This window comes from Dermacentor variabilis, chromosome 1 (genome assembly GCF_050947875.1).
Source record: "Dermacentor variabilis isolate Ectoservices chromosome 1, ASM5094787v1, whole genome shotgun sequence".
NCBI classification, from domain to species: domain Eukaryota; kingdom Metazoa; phylum Arthropoda; class Arachnida; order Ixodida; family Ixodidae; genus Dermacentor; species Dermacentor variabilis.
In genome coordinates, this window is record NC_134568.1 from 201,132,798 (window position 1) to 201,154,586 (window position 21,789).

General features: G+C 46.9%; 1 protein-coding gene across 3 annotated transcripts in view; it reads left to right on the top strand.

The window, feature by feature from the left end:
• Positions 1–21,789, top strand: part of LOC142590902 (uncharacterized) — a 237,413-nt gene that overhangs the window by 125,127 nt on the left and 90,497 nt on the right. For all 3 annotated transcript variants that reach the window (XM_075703305.1, XM_075703313.1, XM_075703300.1), the window contains one exon: positions 11,370–11,435. In XM_075703305.1, the coding sequence (XP_075559420.1) occupies positions 11,370–11,435 (66 nt within the window). The remainder of the gene's footprint in view (positions 1–11,369; positions 11,436–21,789) is intronic.

Sequence of the window (21,789 nt, forward strand, 5' to 3'; positions counted from 1 at the left end):
TTCTCGCTCGCAACTGTAGGCGTGTCATTGCAGACGTCCATATGCAGATGTCATCCGCGTACACTGATCGCCTGACTGTGCTTGGCACGTGCTCAAGGAGAGAAATTAGGGATAGCAAATTAGTAGACAGCTATACGAAGTAAGGATAGTAGTTTTATCGGCCGTATGAACTTGTAAACATTCGCTTATTAACTAAATTAAGAATCATGGTGTCACGCGCACAAGCAAACATTAACACATCTCACTCGATGACCGCGGAAAATCAATGTCAGAACGGTGGAGTGAGGAAGCGCGGCAGCAGCAGCGAGCGATTTGGCCTTCGTGCTGCCTCTCGCTTCAACGCGAACTTAGCGGCGAAATCACAGCGCACACGAAGCTGTGAGCCCTCGGCGCACCGAAACTCTTTACTCATCGCAGATCGTTTTCAAGATAGGGCCCGCGCGGCCGCGCGATATACGCAACAGCCGCCGGAGCAGAGCGCCCACCCCCCTCCCTCCATTCTCCCCGGTGCCATGCTCGCGACGGAAGACGGCGCGCTTCGTCCCCACTTTCTACCACTTTCCTTTCTTCCACGCGCGAGATTAAGCCGTCATCGTTGGCTCACTCTCGCGCGCTTTCACTCGCACGTGCAGCATACGGCGCGCGGTGAAAATGTTATCGCTCTTGGACTTTGTGCGAAACATCACGTCGACGGCAGAAATGCGCCTGGAGGGTCGACATAATTGCTATCGCAATAAAAAAGAAAAAGAGCCAGACAGATATAGGCAGACATCCGCGTTCACAATACAGTGTCGTCACGCACTCCCGCGTCCTAGTAGCATTCCGGAGGCCCTATTCCAACATACCTGTTATAGTCTGACGCCCCCACAATTGACATCGTCTCAGTCGCCTGCGAAGACGGAACGCAGCGGCCAATCTATGGTCCACTTAACCGGGACAGCAGAATGCTTGGAACGCAGTTCGCGCAAAGCATGAGAAATAAACGGGCTTCTTTTGTTTAACGCACAAGGGGTGGCATGCCGAGTGTTACGCAGTCCCGATCGACTCTACACCTTTGGAAGGCTCGCGGACATTTCCAGGGTGGCTATCTGTCGTGGCAGTAGTAATGTTGCTCATTACGGCAGCCGGCGTTTGCCGCCCTGTCGCCTCTGTATTCTCATAGTTCTAAAGGACAGGAAAAAAATAGAGTTTATTTCATAAAAGGTGGGGAGGTTGGCTTGACGTATAAATACCCATAGTCTTCCTAACTTCACAGCAGTGTTAACTTAACGAGAAATTTGTTAAATGTATCAAGCTTTTAGTCACCTTAACGACCACATTGAGCAAGAAGAATATGGGGAACCGATGGACTCGATTTTGATTAGAGGCAACAATACGAAGGAACGAGACAGTAAAGCCGGAAATATCATCCCCTGTGATTTCATTGGCTTTATTTTCTGTTTGCTTCGTTTAGTTGTAAGAACAACCTAATCATTTCTGGAGTACCTCTTAGTGACTTTTCTAGGCCTATATTTTTTTATATTTTTTAATAGGGGGTAAGATTACCGTTTCAAATTTCGACCGTCCACTCGGAGTGGACAAGGAACGATAAAAAGAAAACTAAGAAAAGACGAAATCTCGAGCAAGTCATCATCAATTAGCGACTTCTCGCTAAAATTGGGGAGTGTTTTGGTCCCCGACCTGACTACTCCGTACAAAAATAATTTAACATTGCGGGGTTTCTTCTACGCAATCCCAGGATGCTGAAGCTCCGTGATGATCCGTCCACCACATAAAAGAAAAGTTATAAACAAAGATGCTGCATGCATTTCTCCTGATTGCACTCGCGCATCACGGTCGCAGCGATAGCAACAATCCAGAGAGCCCGTAAAACTATATCTGTCAGTGTCGAAGTCCCGCTGCGCCGCAGCGTAGGCATTGCGCAGCTGGGACGCATGTAGTAAAATATTAGCTGCAAGGAAATGGCGGTAACGATTCGCAGCATGTTCAGCAATCAATCGCGGTGCCACCGTCCTCCTGTGTCACAAGAGCCCGTGTCACCGAGTCCAGTTCGCCTGTATGCACGCAGCGAGCGTATACATGTTCGAGCGCGACGTTACTTGACGTGCGCATCCGGATTTCCAGCACATAACTGCTAAACACAGTAGAACAAAAAGCGCACATAGTCTAGTAGGCTACTTTCATAAATCAATGTATTTTTCGGTTACTCTTGTATACTTTTCTCTTCTTCCAAGGTTATTTGCAGCGTGTAAACTCGGCGACGTGTGGATTTTAGCTGCCAAGCGCGCCTTATTGTAGTGCATCCTGGCACGTATCCTTATCTTCTCAGCCGCCGCGCCTTCGTCCTCCAGCCACACAACGTCATATTTTTTTTTTTTTTTACCGCGAACATGGTGAAGGACAGTACGTAATAGTGGCTTGTTGGGCTAGTTGGTACGTTGTTATACTAGGAGTATGCGAGCAAAGAAAAAGAAAAAAAATCGAGAGGCAGACATAGACATCGCGACAGGAAGGTGGCAGCCACCGTCCTGACGCTTTGTCTATGTCTGCCTCTCGTTTTTTTTTTTCCCCGTTTTCAAGTTTGCCGGTTTTGTCTAGCCTCGCACGCTACCGGGAGGGCACACACTTGCGCAAATTATTATTATTATTATTATTATTATTATTATTATTATTATTATTATTATTATTATTATTATTATTATTATTATTATCGTCGTCGTCATCGTCGTCTTATATAGTCAATGGCTGGGTACTTTCCCCTCCGTTTCCGACGTCCCTGACGTGTTCTTCACTATAGGACATCTTGTCAATCTAGTTTCTGCATTTCCGCCAACAATATCAACCGCGCAAATAAACATCAACACAAGCAGGCAAGGACACGATGAACACCTTGTCAATGCGCCCTGTCTTTGTGTCCTTGCGTGATGCGTGGTCTTTTGCACCACTGATTGTGTTAACGGCCAGTGCAGCGTACACAATTTCACACCGTGTTCTGAACATGACACAGCATTTAATGGAATCATATGAGGTCAAAGAACATACGCTGGGAAATTACCTGTTCTTACTTTTACTGAGCTGTAAAACTCACTACAGATTAAATTTGCAATAAGGAAAAAAGAAACGAAACACCATGACCTCGAGAGTGACGCTGGCTAACACTCCCCATAGGCCAGGATATAAACACATGTACACAAATAGACGAGAATGTGTACGAAAGGAGAGCCGTTGCCGCACCGCATGCTTCGTGCGGAGTTTGTAGCCTTCTCCCTCGTTCTCTCCCCCGCCCCCCGCAACCCACCCCTTATTTCCGGTGCCAGAAGCTGTTTCTTTTTTTCTTGTACTTTCATTTGCGCTTTCTTTATCGAGAATATGAAGCTTATCGCACATCTATGTCTGATGCATAATTAAGCCCACAATTCAACAAAATATAAAAGCTGTTAATTTCCTATGTGCTGTCCTTGGCTTCGCTGTCTGACAGCTCTATATGGGATGCTTTTTTATAGCTGCACAAACATCTTAAAATTAAAGTAAGATAAATAACGCTGACCGTATGTTTACCATTCGACAGTTTTTCAGGGTGATAGCCTCCAGATAAGGGGTAAATTGCACAGTGTGTAATGAAAACAGTTGCCACGATCAACTTTAATTATTGATTCGAGCAGTTCGAAGCCCTTGCTTTACTTTATCTAACCGAACGACGAAGTGTTGAATAGAGAAGTTGTGGTGAGGGCTACGGGAACGGTTTATTTCACTTCCACGGGCTCGCTGAAATTAAAACGAACTTTTAAAAATAACTGTGACATCGATTAATGACTGCGAGCGGCAGTTAGGAGCCCTCAACCCTTCGACACGTTGAGAGACTTCTCCTTGAGAATCTTTCATGATCGCTGTATTAAACGTTAGCGACAAAAGTGCGATCGTCATGCCGTCGTCTTGTCGTCGTCGCACTGCTACCACTGTACGCTCTCTGAACTGCAGGAAGATAGTTGCGGCAAAAATACGCGACATTTTTCTCACTGAGCAAATGCAACCTTCGTCCTCATAGTTTCTTTCTTTCCCCCAATAGCGTAGCGCACTAGTATATGCGAAGCGCGAAAGTCGCGCCGGAGGAATTGTGTTAGACAGCCGCCATCAGCATGACCCGGCGAGCGTCAGACCCACATGCCGAGTCCGAATAACGGTCCTTTGTTTCTGCGCCGCTACGAGGCTGGCACGGTGACGGCGTCGCGAGTGCGCGCAGTCGCTCACCTCGCTCTGGAGCGAGTCCGACTGCACGTCTTGAAAAGGCGCCGCATCACTCCTCGCTCCGGAAACGGTGGGGTGACCTCGTGCGTTGCGCAACCACGGCGGCCACTGCAGGACAAACCGGCTGTCGAGCGATCGAACGACACGCTTTCCCCGTCGAGGCGCCTGGCATAACACGCGCGCTTCGCGTCAAGTCAATAAGGACGAGCCGCCTACACGAAGGCGTGTTTACCTTCTGCCGACGGATATTGAAGCGTTGTCGACAATAACGACGCTTCCCAGATAATACGCACAGTCTGAATCACGCTCGTCTAGAGACTAGAGTGGTGGCGTGGCCGGCTGCTGGCTGCGCCAGCGTCCGCAGTTGCTGCCTCGCGGTAGCTGCTGGGCTCCACATATATGTTCGCCGTGCGATTGGGACCTAGCACGCGGCATGACCATGCGTTGTCTTACAGCGGCGTCGGCGTGTGCTTTTTCTTTTCGAAATATGACGGCGAGATCAGCCGACTGACCATTCTAGCGAAGTGTGATTCAGACTGTACTTTCGGTATGCGTGCGATGGGAAGATATGGGTTCGTACACCACCTGTGGTCAGTTGTATGTTGCGCAACTGGCCTCTTATGTTGTACAGGAGTTACAACATAACAAGGTACACCGTTGCCCAATGACCGTACGAAAGTGGCTAGTAAAACTTCTTTCTTACTTGGAACTTTCCCTGCATGGGAGCCGTATACTTGAGACGCTTTAGACGAGTTGGTGGTCAATGAAACCTTAATGCATGAATTTTCTTGTGAAAAAATTACACAAGCTTTTTATTAGACCAGATATGCCTGAACCAACTTCACTTTTCTAATGAAACGCTTGGTTGCAAATTTAGGAGCAAAAAATTGTCGCGTATCATTTATGATACACCGTGCGGTGGCGTTTCTTTGCTTTTCCTTTTTCTTTTTAACCATGCAAAAAGACATTTGAATTGCAGAAAACTTGCAAACAATATCACAACGATCGAAAAACTTGACACGTTGCTTTAAGAGATGGAGCGTATTTCTCACAGCTCCAGCTAGCACACGTTTTATTAAATTTTGATGGCCTCATCCTTGATTGACTGATTGATACCTTCAATATCTAGGCCGGATCATTTTAAGACCTTGGTTTCATGTTCATTTTTTCTTTGCATAGACTTTATGAGTTTCGCGCAAACCGAAATAAAACCTTCTACCTCTCCTTCCGAGACTTTCTTGCTTATTCTATTGTTATTAGCTCCTGGAACATGGTAGGCTCCACGCTATCTTCATCGCAATTACTGCTGGCATTTTCATTTTCTTACCTTTTCTGCCCAAATAATGGTTCTAAGAAAAAGTTTAGCTCGTGCAAATAATAAATTTTGCCAGCAGATTTGTTTTCTGTCAGCAAATTTGAGAGAATGTATATCTCTACCGTCCTCCACGAAACAACCCATAACTGCATGCCGCATCATACATGATACAGCAATCAATGCTTGCCTCACAAAACCACCCGAATGTATTTCGCAATCGAAATTTCATAGTAGGCTAATAAAGAGTAAATGAACACCCTGATATTTTTTGTGTGCCGATTTCAAATGTAGAAATTCTCGAAGTAACCGCTTTACTTAAAAACTTATTCCACGCTGTGTGACGAGCGGCCGCCATGTATTTTTGTAAACTCAGTTATTATTTTAAGTGCTAAAGTCGCTGTGTATTTCATTGTTAGAGAGGCTATAGATTCCTGGTGAATATATAGGATTTTTCCCCCTTTTCGATTCTGTTATGCTATAGAAGAAGTTATTCTAAGCGCATCATACATGATCCGTCATGTAAGGCGCTAATTCATTTTTCTTTTTTTCTTTTTTTTGCAACGCAGGACAGACGGGAACAAAACACGAGAACACACGCCACGGGCGCTGACTAACAACTGAGGATTTAGTGTGCGCTGAGTGGCATGTACAAATGTCACATGTCGAGACACAGGAATGAACAAAGAAATCAAAAGATAAAAGTGCATGGTATATCGAGACTGATTTTGCAACCGCGGAAAAAAGTTAACTATTCACTTGCAGCAAACCAAGTTCTTCGTCCAATAAAACGCTCCTTCTTAGGATATTTTCCACTTCCATAATTTCGAGCGTTATCTTGTCCTCACTTCTCCTACAATTAAGTTTTTTGTTTTTTTTCAAACAGTGGCATGCAGCGGCAACCTTCTGTTCCAGGGTTGTTTTGGCTTGTGATGTCAGGTAAATATCGCTCGGAAAAGACAGGGTTCAGCGAGCCTATGCAGATTCCCTCGCTATGGATGAAAACTTATTCAATTCAAGAAACGAAGGTGGACTGAATATATGTGCACAGTAATTCGAGAAAGGCACCGACGCTTTCATTGGACATATCTTGAAACCAGGCTGCTCCGTAGGCCTGAATGCACTCACTGACACAGGACAACAGCTTATCATGTGCGATGGACTATAATACAAATCCTTTATGCCGACTGAACAAGCTAAAACTCTCGAGCATGCCACATTCTCGAAGAAATCAATGACCCATCCCAATTTCCTCACCTGAAAAGAATCGTCAGTAGATGAAACATCCAGGCGGTTCTGTAAAAACTTCGCGAGACCATTTTACATGTTCCCACCTTCCTAACAAAAATTCCCAAGGGATTGTCAATGTTGCGTGTTTTTGCATGACAATCCAATCTTAACTTCTTGAAAGGGCCAAAGAAACCAGTCTGTCTATCCTTTTTGTTTCTTTTTTAACTATTTCGAGGCTGACTTCAGGGCACATTTCAAAGCATGACAAAACTGCTAACACTCTATTAGTAAGCGTGTCCCTCGACTAAGCGAATTCCTCGTCAGCAGCTAAAAAGGACAAGACGTTCTTCTTTAGGTAAGCAACATTTTTACATGGTAGTCTTCTGGAGGTCGACTTATACCAAGCCCAAACGTCGAGTTCCTCGGAGTCTCAAATCCTGCCTCATTAGTGCCAGGAGCTCGTGAGGCTACTCCTCTCTGACTGAACAGCAAACTTGGGCCATAGGGTCTGCTCCGAAAGGAATCGAGTGGAACTGTTTATGCAGCAGCACAAGCCCATGTCATGGTGACATGAGTTCATCTTCCGTCTTGATCCAAGAAAACGACCTAGGTGGTTGAGCCGAATCTGCTACAGGGTGCTTCGATAGTGCCGCGCACGTCTTTAGAATATGCTGTTGTAACTTAGGCCAAGGAATCTTGCGCAGTCATGCGGTGCGTGAGACGTGTGGCGCTAGCCCGCAAAGGGGACATCCTTGTCGCTGCTGCGCTGCAGCCCTAAGAATGAGACGGATGCTTTCCTCTCATTCACACAGTAAAAGTTGCATCAGCCGTGGTAACTGGCTTCTTTGGAACTGTATGGGTTAGATTCACCGGGCTTCACGTTCCAAAGCGACACATTCACCATGAGAGACGCTGTAGTGGAGTGCTGCAGACTAACCGAGCCCGGAAGCCTATGTTCAGCAGCAGCTAGAATGCCAAAGCCAGTGAGATATTGCGGCAGGTAATACCTGCCGGCGGCGATACATCTTTAAGAAACAAAGAATGCAGTGATATAGTGAAAGCAGAACATTCAATTAGCGCCATAAGCTGAAGTATGTAACAAAGGTCGTGTAACGAAGCTGGAGTAAAGTGAGTGAAGCTGGAGTCAAGTGAATGAAGCTGGAGTCAAGTGAGTGAAGATAGAGTAAAGTGAATGAAGCTGGAGTAAAGTGGATCAAGGTTGATTAAAGTGGACTACAAGGTGGATAAATGTTGGTACAAATTAGAGCAAGGCGAATTATGATGGATTAAGGTTGGTTGGTACAAGTAAGAAGAAGGTGTATTAAGGTGGATTAAAGCGGATTAAGGTGGATTAAGGTAGAGTCGTGAAGGACACGTGACAAGGTATGACGTCACGTATTATGGACGTAACCAATTAATTAGAGAAGTCAAAGTGCTTTCGCATTCAAATCAAGTAAGGATACTTAGGTGACTCAATTTTTATTCAGTAAGCAAACTGCAAAAGACACGGCGCTGCATTTTTTAAATTGAGACTGACCATACGATGAAAAAAAAGTATCTGGCCAATGCAAAGTAAAAAAAAAAGCGAGAAAGAAAGAAAAGGAGAAATAATTTTAGTCTTAGGCATTCTTAAGCTAAGCGTCGCTTACGGTCCTCCCCGCTCACATTTCACTTGTTCAGGCATTGCGGAGAACAGTTGTTGATTTAACATTTCCATAAGCGCGTCTCTTCGACGTCAACTGCGCACGGTCACTCTGCAAAGGCTGAATCGGCTTGGTAGCATAGCGTGGACAGCGTTTTGCCCAGCTGGCTTTGCCTTCCGGTATCGCAATGAGCACTTTGCAAAAGCGCACAAAGCTAGTCTGAATGGACAGTTAACGTCGAGCTAAGAAGGTTCTTCCAAACCCTGACAAAACTGAGACCATGCGAGTCACGTTGGCCCCTGTTAAGCCGGATGGGGATGAAGCCATGAAACGGCGAAGCTGGCAAAGCCCAATATGACGCGACTGCGGCGATCATAATTGTGGCAACGGCTACAATGGTTTGAGAGTGTAGCTGCAGTAAACGTTCACTAGCTGACAAACACCCTCACTGCGAAGCATTTTTTATTGCGATAGCAATTATATGGACACTCCAGGCGCATTTCCGCCGTCGCCGTGATCGCCATAAATTCAAGTGCGACAATATCGTCGCCGCGCGCCTATGCTGTATGTGCGAGTGAAAGCGTGCGAGGGTGAGCCGACGATGGTGGCTTAGTCTCGCGCGCGCAAGGGAGGACAGCGGGCAGGTAGCGCGCCGTCTTTCATCGCGCGCAAGACACCGGCGGGGGGGAGTGCAAAAGGTTAGAGGGCATTCTACTCCGGTGGCCGTTGCGTATGGCGGGCCTCGCGGGCTCTATCTTGAAAGCGATCTGCGATGGGGAAAGAGTGCGCCGAGTGCTGATAGCTTCGTGTGCGCTGTGTTCCCGCCGCTTAGTTCGCGTTGAAGTGAAAGGCAGCACGAAGGTCAATTCGCTCGCTTCTGTTGCCGCGCTTCCTTACTCCAGCGCATTGACAGCCAGTGTGCACGGTCATCGAGGGACTTGCGTTCATGTTTTCTTGTGCGCGTGACACCATGATTGTTAATTTAGTTAGTATGACTATGCTTGTGTATACGGCCGATAAATCTACTATCCTTACTTTGCATAGCTGTCTACTAATTTGCTATCATATTGTATGCTTCGCCTTTAGGCTGAAACTGCGACGTTTTTTGATTGAAATGAAAATAAAGTTGTAACACCCTATAATGGTGGTGACGGCTACTCTCTTTCGCATAGCAGAAATAATATATATATATATATATATATATATATATATATATATATATATATATATATATATATATTAAGAAAGGAAACAATGTCCTAGGGCCTAACATCCACAGCACACAGTCCTGCCTCACACGAACATATAGACATAAAAGGCGAAGGCAAATCGCACCACACATAGTTAAATCGTTTTTTCGAGTACTAAAATTAATAACGAGGCACCATTCTATTTTGTGAAGTTTCTTGCTGTTAAAGAGCTGCGTACTATATTACACCCCTTTTAGGCCGATAATGGGAGTCCGGACATCTCGCTTTCCGGGTCGCGGCACCAAATCCCGGCCGCGGAGGCCACATTTCCATGGGGGAGAAATGCAAAAGCACTCGTGTATCGCGTATTGGGTGCACGTCAAAGAACCCCAGGTGGTAAAAATTAACATGGAGTCCACCACTACGGCGTGCCTTATTATCAGATCGTGGTTTTGGCACGTAAAACCGCAAAATTTTATTTTATCTTCCTTTTCGCAAGGGACCCTTGCCGAAAATGAGATACACCTTTGCCGTTTGTCACCCCGCGTGACCGCCTTTCTGGTAGATGTCCCCTAGTCGAAAGGCCTTCGGAGTACCCATGTGTGTGTGTGTGCGCGCGCGCGCGCGTGTGTGTGTGTGTGTGTGTGTGTGTGTGTGTGTGTGTGTGTGTGTGTGTGTGTGTGTGTGTGTGTGTGTGTGTGTGTGTGTGTGTGTGTGTGTGTGTGTGTGTGTGTGTGTGTGTGTGTGTGTGTGTGAGAGAGAGAGAGAGAATATGAGCGTCCCCTTCGGGACGGGGCGGTGGGTTGCGGCACCAAGCTCTTGCTATTACACTGCCTAATGTCCTGCCTAGGTTAAACAATAAAAAAAGAAAAATACACTATCAACTACCACACCCAAATTTTCTGATCCCCTATTGCGAACTGTGCATTTGAACGTCTCCGTCTTTTGTCGTTTCCCTACTTTTCTTCCACCAATCCTACAGTGTCAGGAGGGGTATTACCAGCGCCACTCAAGGCCAAGGTAGCAAATGTGGAGCATCCTTCTAACTGCGGGCGTCACGCACAGTACGTAAGCTTAGGAGCAGGTAACTGGCCAATAAACCCTCGTATGCTGTACGTTATGGCTTCAAAACTGCCGTACTCGAGGCTCTCGCTATGCAATTAGCGAGAATAAGGGAATTCGATGGACTCAATTTTTTGTATGGGAAGATAGCCTAATTCCATGGTAAAGCACTGCAGGCGTAATGCGGAGAGAGAGAGAGAGAAGGGAGGAAGGAAAGGCAGGGAGGTTAGCCAGACTGAGTCCAGTTTGCTACCCTACACGTGGGGAGGGGTATGGAGGAGTGAAAGAGAAAATGTGGATTTGGCTCCCACCTGCCGCAAGTTGTATTTTCGTCCACTTTCATTTGCCTTTTTCTCATGATTTCTACATTTACATTAAACATAAGAATCAATTTCCTGAATGCTTTCTCTGACTTCATTGTTTTTTCGCTTGGTTGGGACTAACGAAAAATCGAGCGCCTCGGATCCGTCCATTTTTTCACAATCGAGCGCCTCGGATCCGTCCAAGCATTTCGGTCTAACGAATTATGTTTTAGTCACCGAACATATGTGTCAATTTTACGGGTGCAATAGTTCTTTATTTAATTTTTCGATTTATTTATTTATTTATTTTTGCCTAGAACTTGCTTTGAAACAAAACCCGCAGAAAACATTTTTTACATTTTTTCTCCCTCTACATTTCATGCAGGATGGTGGGCCATACTGATGGGCGTCGCCTTCTTGGGATGTCCGTCCGCGGCAAAGCCTGACGGTGGTAAGTGTTTCACTTCAGGATGTCTGACAACTGACATTCACCGCCTTCCTCTGTCTCTCTCTTCCCCTTCCCCCTGCGCATATGGTAGTCACCCAGACGCTTTTCACTTATTAACATCCCCGCCTTGTCTTTGTTTTTTTTTCTCTCTCTCTCTCCATCTGAAATGTCGCATTACGGCGTTACAACACGAAGAGTTACCGCTCTTCTTGCACCGTTAGTGCGCCTGCCAGATGCACCCTGCGAATGTAAAGTCACGGTGAGCGCAATACAGCTAGCATGCACGCAGCAGGAAGCTGATCGACCATGGCGCCTACGATAACGGCAGAGCATTATCGCTCTAACGTTGCTGGCTGTCAAAGCAATACAGTACGAGGCAAAGAAAATAACGGCGCAAACTAGACGAGGACAAAGAACCGGCGTTTTTTGCGCCGTTACTTTCTTGGAATTATGACTCAACAACCAGCTCGTCACGAAGGTCCTGCACAATATCAGGGTTTCTTTCTTTCTCTCTCTTTCTCTCTTTCGTATATACTTGATATGTTCCTTATCAAGTGAAAAAGGAAAAGAAAATTAGTTATGTACATGCGCACTCCCGAATAAACAGACAATAAATTTAATAATTAATCACACTTTCTTTTTCACACTTTTCGCGCACTCCTATACATTCAAATGATAAGCTACACCAAACTACAGGCACGAATTAACCACTCAGGTCGGTACTAAGCCACCGGCAAAACTAAACAATCGCTCTCGACAAGCCAGCCCTGTGCCGCTACTTTTTTTTTTTTTTCGCGCTCGTGTGCGGGTCAGGGATGGACAAAACTTGGAACAGCCGGGAAGAGACGATTTATCTGGAGCTAAGCGCATGGCACCTCGTAAATGTGTCAAACAGAGAGCAAGATAAAGGAAAATCCAGACTTTCTTTTTTTCTTTTTTTTTCTTTCATCATTTTGCGCGCCGTGTGATGTGTTTGGTATTCAGTGTCCTCGGTCTTCAATATTTTCAGTTTCAGTTTTATTACCTTAAAGGTCCCTTTCTGGGGAGCATTACTGAATTATTGAGGAGGAGGAGAGAAGAACGTTTATTGCGAGAAACAGCGAGAAAGTGGTCTTTCTTCGCCCTAGGTGGGCGGCTCTCTTAGTCCAGAAAGCCGTTGGCTAATGCCGCAGCCCGGGCCCGGTCCACTGGACTTCGCTTATTTTGCAGGCTCTGTGCCTTTAACGTTGTCTCCCACGTTTCTTCGATCGCTTTTAGCGGTTCTGAGGCATCATCTTGACTGTTTTTCTCGAGGTGTGGGCACACCAGCACCATGTGTTGGAGAGTGTCTGGTACGTCACAATATCGGCATAGGTATGAGAATTTGGTGGGATGCATCCTGTGCATGATAATTCTATGGACATACGTATTCGTTTGTAGTCTGCGGAGGACAGTGGCTTCTTCCTTGCTTAATTTTGGATGTGGTAGAGGACACTGTCTTCTTTCCAGTCGTTAATGTTACAATATTACGGCGTAGTTGATGGGAATGTCCTCCACCCTCGTCGCTTTCCGGAGACCATGCGGCAGGAAATCCCGGCTGGTATGCTCTCGGGCGACAGCATGTGCTACTTCATTTCCTGCCAGGTGTTCGTGGCCTGGGGTCCATGCGACGTAGGTTTCGGGTGGTTCTTGGCGTCTTGTTATTTCCTTTAGAATCTTCACTGCTGCGGCAGAGATTCGGCCTTTTCGTAGGTTTCTACATGCCGTTTGCGAGTCGCTCAAGATGATTGCTGTGTCTCTACACGTGGCGATGCCGAAGACGATGACCACTTCCTCCGCCGTTTCTGGATTTCTGGCCGATATGGTGGCAGCGATTAGCTCATTCCGTTGGTCACGGTAATTGCGTATGCTCTTCTACCTGGGTATTTTGCCGCATCTGTATATCTCGTGTTGGGGTTCTTTGAGTATTTCTTGCTGAGCGCTCTAACTCTTGCTTGTCTTCCCTCTTTGTGGTATGTTGCATTCATGTCGCGAGGTATTGGAGCGACTGAGAGAGAGTCACGAAGAAGTGGCGGCAATGGGGCTTTCGCGTCTCAGTCTTTTATGAAGTTTTCGCTGTATGCGAATTTGCGAAGTACTGCTCTGCCTGTTTGAGTCAGCTTAAGGCGTTCCAGCTGGCTGGCTCTGTGTGCTTCACTCATTTCTTCCCAGGTGTTATGGAGGCCAAGTTTGAGGAGTGTCGTGGTTGAGGTCGTACTGGCGAGTCCTAGTGCGCTCTTGATTGCTTTTCTTATGATGATGTTGAGTTTTTCAATTTCTGCTTTCTTGAGGAGTAGATACGGGGTGCCATATGTGATCCGGCTTATAAGGAGTGCTTGGATTAATTGGACGGTTTGTTGCTCTTTTAAGTCCTCTTCTTTGAATAGTTATACGCCTAATGAGATGGGTTACTTCTCTTAGGGTCATCTGAAGCTTCGGAAGGGTAGCTGCGCCAGAACCGTCTTTATGTCTTGTGAAGCCAAGGACGCGGAGGGAGCCTACTTGCTGATATTGATTCCATTGATTCTGACGTTGGGATCTGGGGCGTCGTAGGCTGGTGGTCTTCCCCGGGTCCTTGCCTTGAGTATAAGTAGCTCTGATTTTTAGGGGCGCACTGGAGACCGCATCTTGAGAGGTACTGTTCTATCTGATCGATTGCCTCTTGGACAATGGTTTGCTGTTTGCCGGTTGTGGATGCTTTTGTCCATAACGTTATATCGTCGGCGTATATTGCATGGCTTAAATCTTCGAGGCCATCGAGTTGTTGCGGGAGCTTAATCATGGCGAGATTGAACAGCAAAGTTGAAATGACTGACCCTTGTGGAGTTCGTTTGTTGGGCATTTCGAACTTGTCGCTTCGGATGTTGCCGATACCCACCGTAGCCGTGCGATCTTTGAGAAAGTCATTATTGGAATGCATCACGTAACCGCACAAAAACAAGGGACAAAGAAGGAACACACAAGACAGGCGCGGAACTTCAACTAAGATTTACTCCGGGAAATCCCACATTTATACAAGTATCATAATCAGACTTGCTAATCATCAGACCGCCATCACTCGACGTTGGCATGCGGGCGTGAGTGCCACAAATTTGCTTGTAAATATTTGAACTCTTTATCGCTCAATGACACTGAAGAGCTGCTTACACAGCTGCCAGATTGCATTTTTATACAGTAAGCTTCATAGATTTCTCGGCTCAGTTGTGACGCAAACATCTTCAAGACTTTAGTGTCGCGCGCGGAACCTAGGCGTGTGATTACGACAGTGGCGACAATGGTCAGCCAGTTTGCCACCCCCCGCCAATCCTACTCCTGCGCGGTGCTCCTGCAGTCTGACGTTTAGGCACCGTCCCGTCTGCCCTATGTAGCTATTGCCACATGAGAGAGGTATCTGGTACACTACCCCTATTCTGCATGGGACGAACCTGTCGACGTGCTTGATACCACATTCATTTCTTTTGTTCTTACCCTGCACCATGTTGCACATGCCCGCCAGTTTTTTGGGCGCCGTGAAAACCACCGGTACTTCACATTTTTCAGCCACCTTTTTGAGGCAGTGGGGGATTTGGTGGTAGTACGGGATGGGGGCAACAGGTCTACGACGTTGCGGCTCTACGCTTGGGCGGAGCTCTGATGGGCCCCGCGCTTCCTTGGCAAGAGTTTCTAGCACCGAGGTGACCATATCATACTGAAATCCTGCGCTGTGCAGTCTTTGCAACTGTAAGAACACGCTATGTTGCATTTCATGCTGGCAGGACTTATCAAGAGCAGCACGCAGGCAGTTTTCTTTCAATTCCTCTTTTTACAAGCTTCGTATGAGCAGACTGGTAGTTTAAAATACCTTTTTTTTTTTGATCGAGGCTGATACCTCCAGCACGCATGGGTTCCAGCAATAATAATGAAAATGTCCAGGAACTGCAGGCATCCATGTGAAGGCAACTCAAAGGTGAAACTCAACCCAAACGCGCTTTCATGGAAAATTTCAAGAACACGCTCTACTGCGGTTGAACCGCCTCCCTCCCCAACCCCTTTCAAAAAAATGGCATAATCGTCAACATATCTAAAAATCTTAGCCGAGTAGGCTGTGTCAATGCGTTCAGCAATTCGATTGTCACAATATGATAAAAATATGTCACTTAATAAAGGGGCAATACAAGAACCAATGCACACTCCGCGCTTTTGGACGAAGTTCTTTCCTTCGAAATTAACGATGGTCGATGCCAGATAAAAATGAAGAATTTCTAAAAAGTCGTCCACACTTACACCACATGCGTTCTGAAAGGCCACAGGGCCGTAGTCGTAATGGAGTCTCTAATGGCGCATAGCAATATGTCTTGTGGAATGGAATAAAATAGGTCAATGACATCAATGGAAAACGAAAACAACGGTTCCCTCGAGCCTTCATGATCACGAAGAAATGTGATAAGCTCCTCAGAATTCATTATCATGAACGGGTCCTCAAATCTGAGCAAGCGCAAGTGTTTCTGCAGAAACTTTGAGACCGTCCCCTGCCACGTGTCACGTTCCGATACGATGGCTCGGAAAGCAATGCCTTCTTTATGCGTTTTCGCGGAGAAGAAAATGCTAAGCGCTCCGCTCTTCGCACCCTTGATACCCAAACCAAGATTTTTCAGGTTACACCAATCACACAGACCCAACGCTAGCTTTTTTAGCTTAGCGGCAGTGCACGTCTTGATGGAAAAATTTTTTGCGACAGCTTCCCTCGCTTTCTGACGAAATAACGAATTTCGTAGAACCGTAAAACTACCTTCTTTATCAGAAATCATTAAAGCCAGATCATTCTGCTTGAGGTACTCGACAGTTCGCTTAACATCTCGCTGCTGGTTCTGCTTGGACCGCTTCACTGCTAGTGAGTTTACCCCTTCTGAAATACATAGGCCTTTTTCATCCTCGGGCGCGCGTCTTGCAATGTTCTTGACAATAGATAGGAGCTCTTTGGGTTGAATACAGAACTTAGGTCCTTTAGATAAGACCGAATCAACACTCTTTGGCACATCGCAGTGTCCAATATATGAAACCTTTCCTGGAGACACATTTACCTTTTTTCGAAACTTTGCCCAATCGAGGAGCGCTGGAAGGCACAGGGACCACAGCAGCTCGATAAAATGGTTACATTCGCGAGAGTACCTCCTGTACAAGGCTTCAATGTTCTGGATTCCCTCCACTTGGGACGCTGCGAACACCCGCAGGCATCCTTGAATATGTCGCACTTGCCTCCATAGTTCAGACCTGAGTATCTTCATCATCCTGGTAGAATGCCTTTTCGAGGGAGTGCACGGGTAGAAGAGGAGAACAATTTCCGGAAGGACGAGCCGATGGTTCAGGGCGAAGGCACACACACGCGCACGACAACCGATGATTGCCGCTAAACTAACAAGGGTAGCATTCGAATTCACACATAGAAAGGCAGGAAGAACAGGGCCTATTAAACTAGAAAGTAACATATTTACCAGGGATAAGCGGGCTAGTTGGTGGTCGTTATTGGAATGCATCATGTAACCGCACAAAAACAAGGGACAAAGAAGGAACACACAAGACAGGCGCGGAACTTCAACTAAGATTTACTCCGGGAAATCCCACATTTATACAAGTATCATAATCACACTTGCTAATCACCAGACAACCATCACTCGACGTTTGCATGCGGGCGTGAGTGCCACAAATTTACTTGTAAATATTTGAACTCTTTATCGCTCAATGACACTGAAGAGCTGCTTACGCAGCTGCCAGATTGCATTTTTATGCAGTAAGCTTCATAGATTTCTCGGCTCAGTTGTGGCGCAAACATCTTCAAGACTTTAGTGTCGCGGAACCTAGGCGTGCAATTACGACAGTGGCGACAATGGTCAGCCAGTTTGCCACCCCCCGCTTGTCGACGTCCTTGATACCACATTCATTTCTTTTGTTCTTACCCTGCACCATGTTGCACATGCCCGCCAGTTTTTTTGGGCGCCGTGAAAACCACCGGTACTTCACATTTTTCAGCCACCTTTTTGAGGCGGTGGGAGATTTGGTGGTAGTACGGGATGGGGCAACAGGTCTACGACGTTGCGGCTCTACGCTAAGTCGTGTCGCTAAGACTCTACGAAAAGTCGTGTACGTATTGGGTAGGTCCGGATTCCACAGTTTCTGTCTTGGAGATTCTAGAGGATTGCTTCATGCTTCACAATATCGGAGGCTCCTTTTACATCTATTGTTAAAATAGAGAACTTTTTGTGGCGTTCTAGGTAGTCCAAGTGGTCTTCCTTGAGCTGTAGTAGTATATCTTGTGCTGAGAGGAGCTGTCGGAAGTCAAGCATTGTGTCAGGCATGGGTCCTGAGTCTTCGAGGTATGTGGTGAGGCCACGGAGTAAGACATTTAGGAGGGGAAACTCCCGTCAGCGCGAGCGAGCGCGGGCGACCAGATAAGGTCACAATTGTTGTACGCGTCGACGGGGCCGCCTTGGATATTCCTATTGTAAAGGTGACGCCGGGATTTGTATCCCTGGACACACTGTTTCCTATTCGAGTCGTTAGTTTAGGATCATTCCAGAGGGTGAGGTGATTCTGTTGCACCGAATCCTGCACTCGCGCTCCTTTCTTGGTCGTGTGCTGGTAACCCCATGCTGTGTGGAGGGCATTAAAATCCCCCATTATTACGAGTTTGTGGCCTTTAGATAGTCTTCTGGCTTGCGTAATGAAGTTTACAAAGTCGGATAACGGATACCTAGGTGGACTATATAAGTATAGCACGTATAGTCTTTGGTGTGTCTTTTTCTCAGGTAGCACTTCCACTAGAGTCTGTTCCACGGTTGTTCCCTGGATTGTGTGATCTTGCGTGGTGAGATTTTTCTTCGTCAGGATGGCTGTTCTCTGAGATCCGGTGTGTGTATCATATCCCTGTATGCGCAGATTGGTGGGATAAGTTTCTTGGATAGCGATGATATCCGGTTCTTCCAGTTTAGTCACTTCTTGGACGTTTGTTCTTTTGGTTCGGATAGAGTGACAGTTCCATTGCCACAACTTCATTGGGAGTTGTGGTAATCTCTTCTTCGTATTACTCGAAATCTTGTACGATATCGTTGTTTTCGCCCCGGGCCATGGATTCCGGTCTGGCTGCATTGTGGAGGTCTTTACGCGCTTTCTTGCGAGCCGTGTCGGTGTTGTTGAGCAGCTTCTCTACTTTGGCTTTCGTTACGTGGTTCTGCTTGGCATAGGACATGAAGTTGCTGAGGTCTTGGAGAGTACCATGGATGGGGCCAGCTGAGCGGTGATGTGTTGCTGGAGCTGTTGTGTTATCTCCTCTGCAAAAGTGGTCATGGCATCCTGTATCTGCTTCCGCACCTCCATTGTTACAATTTCCTGGATTCTTTCTTCCGTAAGGGGCGGTGGGATGTTTGGCATTCCTTGAGGTTTCGAGGCTTGATTGGCGGTGTTTTGTTCTTTGCACCTTTGTATGAGCTTGTCAATGAGAGCTTGATGATTTTGGAGTTGTGCTCGCAGATCTCCTTCGGTTTCCATGGGTTCTTGTGCTCGTGTGTTTCCTCCTGCAGCGTCTGCATACGTGACTCGCTTTTGTGGGTTGCGTGTACGGGATCCAGACCGTGATCTTGACCGGGGCCCATCGTTTGCTTGACCGCCTGTTGATTTCGAGTCACTTCTGGACCTGCGTGAACTGTGTAGTGAGGTGCTGCTTGATACGGATAGTGCCGGGAAGTCTGGGTCTGAATTTGAGTTCCATCTGCGTTGCTGCTCTTGGATCTTGTTTTTCCATTGCAGTCTGATCTTGTACGGTGGTGGATTTGGTTTCAGTTTATGTCGGCACCCCTTTCCTGCTGTCTCATGGGGTTGTTGATAGATTTTACAACTGGGTTGGCAGTCATGGTCTTCCGGTTGATTTTCCATCCCGCATATGTAGCAGAAGTTGATAAGGGGTTTCGGGCAGATATCTTGCCGGTGCCCTAGTTCTCCGCACGTTCTGTAGTATTGCACGGATTTCCTGTATGGTTTGCAGCGGTAGTCACAGCATTTATATATTGTAACGTAGATTGAAGACGGAGTCTTACAAAATAGATGTTTCTCTTTAATGGCGGGCCAGAAGAAGAGCGTGCAGCTTACGCACTTCATCGTCTTTCGTGGCACCGACCTTTGCGCGCGCCGTCCAGCGGTGCGGAAGCCCCACATCTTTGTGTCAATTGCCCGCCATGCGAAAAGCGACCGTCTCGGTCGCGTCAAAAAGTTCTTTCAGCGACATAAGAAATGGAGCTCATCAGGTGCATATCGGCGTTCACGTACGCGCATAGTATGGTTTCATGCGCGCTACATGAACAACTTCAGCGCGAGGGCGACGACGGAGTGAACCGGGGTCAGAACTGCAGGGGACGACTTCGTAGGTCACGTCACTGAGGCGGCGTGTAACCTTGTAGGGACCAAAATACCGGCAGATCAACTTTTCCGAGAGTCCACGGCGACGGACGAGCGTCCAGACCCACACGCAGGCGCCGGTATTGTAATGGACGTCGCGTCGACCCTGGTTGTATCGAAGGGTGTCGGTATGCTGTTGGCTCCGGATACGATGCCGAGCAAGCTGGCGTGCATCTTCGGCTCTTTGTACGAACTCTTCCACGTGTTCGCTGGTCGGGCTATTATCAGCCAGAGGTAGCATGGCGTCAAGTGTTGACCTGACGTGGCGCCCATATACAAGTTCGAACGGCGTAAACTGTGTAGTCTCCTGTACAGCAGCGTTATACGCGAAAGTCACATAGGGTAAGATCTCGTCCCACGTATTGTGCTCTACGTCAACATACATGGAGATGTTGTATAGGACGTGCAATCCGTCGAAAGATATGAGTGCAGTTGACGATCTTCCCAGCATGCGTGCTGTGAGAATCGTGTATCTTACGTGTACTCGTAGCTTTTAGTAGTTCTTCACTCGTGCCTGGCGGAATGTTGTAGATTACGCCTTTTCTGATGCCATCTGGTGTCCTGACATGTGCTTTAACTTCGTAAATGGACCCTCCAAGCTGAATGCTCTTTAGGAGCATGTCGTACGCTATTACTATGTTTGGTGTACTTGCGATTATTATATTCTCGACATGTTGCACTTGAATCCGGATGTTGCTAGCTCAGCCATCGGTGGACATCGGTGTCACTGCCACCGATGTCCATTTGGAGAGTTGTAATTTCACCTTAGGTCTGTAGATGATCTTCGTGTCGTCCGCTGGCAAAGGCGGAAGTCTCAGTTTTCTATAATGTGGCATGTTTCCCGCAATAGGTATTGTTGCTCCGGCTTGCTGCGTTCGTAATTAGTCTGCTTCCTCGGCTGTGGGTTTTATATGCACCTGAGTCTTCTTACTAACACGCATGTTCTTATCGCTAGTAGAATTGAGCAAAACAATGCACTGACGTGCTTCCGAATTCTTAAAAACGACTTGTGAACTTGCTCTGTTCAAAGCGCTGGCTTTAGTCTTATTTCTATGTGTTCCTTTTCGTTATGGCCTGCAAAATTTTCGAGGGAACTCATGGCTACAAAATCCGGTTAACTAACGTGACTTTGAGGATATGTAAAAAAAGCAGGCGTAGAAATTTGCAGACACGCGGAACTTTTTTGCATATGGGACTTAATTTGGCGAGTCGGCAGTCCTTGAGCGAATAATACAAGCGCGCACACACACACACCCATACAAACACACATATCCTGTGTTACTTCCCTACATACGAAGACGAGAGGAGTGCCCTTCGTACAGCTTTGGGGCACTTAGACCACCGTCCTTTCACAGAGGAGGAGATCTTGGGCCCGTGTCCTCGTACGTCTGCTATGTGCAAGGCCACAACGGTGCTGATACGTTTTTTTTTTTTAAATGCACCAGCCTGTACGACCGCCGGTGACTGATTCAGCGGTGAGCGCTTGTGTGCGTAATAGTGGAGTCTGTGACCTTCTTTCTTCCTTCTCCTCTTTCAGTCCTTTTCCCGATTACCCAGTGCATGGTAGCCTACCGGGCTCAGCCTGGTTAACCTCCCTACCTTTCCCTTATGACTTATCTCTGTTTCTCTCTTTAATTGTCGGTTCTAGTTAATGGTCAGCTTTTAATTAGCCGGTGTTTCCCTTCCCTTGGCACCAATTCTGCTACTCAGACTACGAGTTATCGGCACTCGCCGCGGTAGCTAAGTGGCTATGGCTCTGCGCTACTGAGCACGAGGTCACGGGTAGGGTCCCGGCCACGGCGGCTGCACTTCGATGGGGGTGAAACGCAATAACGCTCGAGTAATTGGATTTAGGTACACATTAAAGAACCGCAGGCAGTCGAAATTGATCCGCAGTCCCACGTTATTCGGCGTG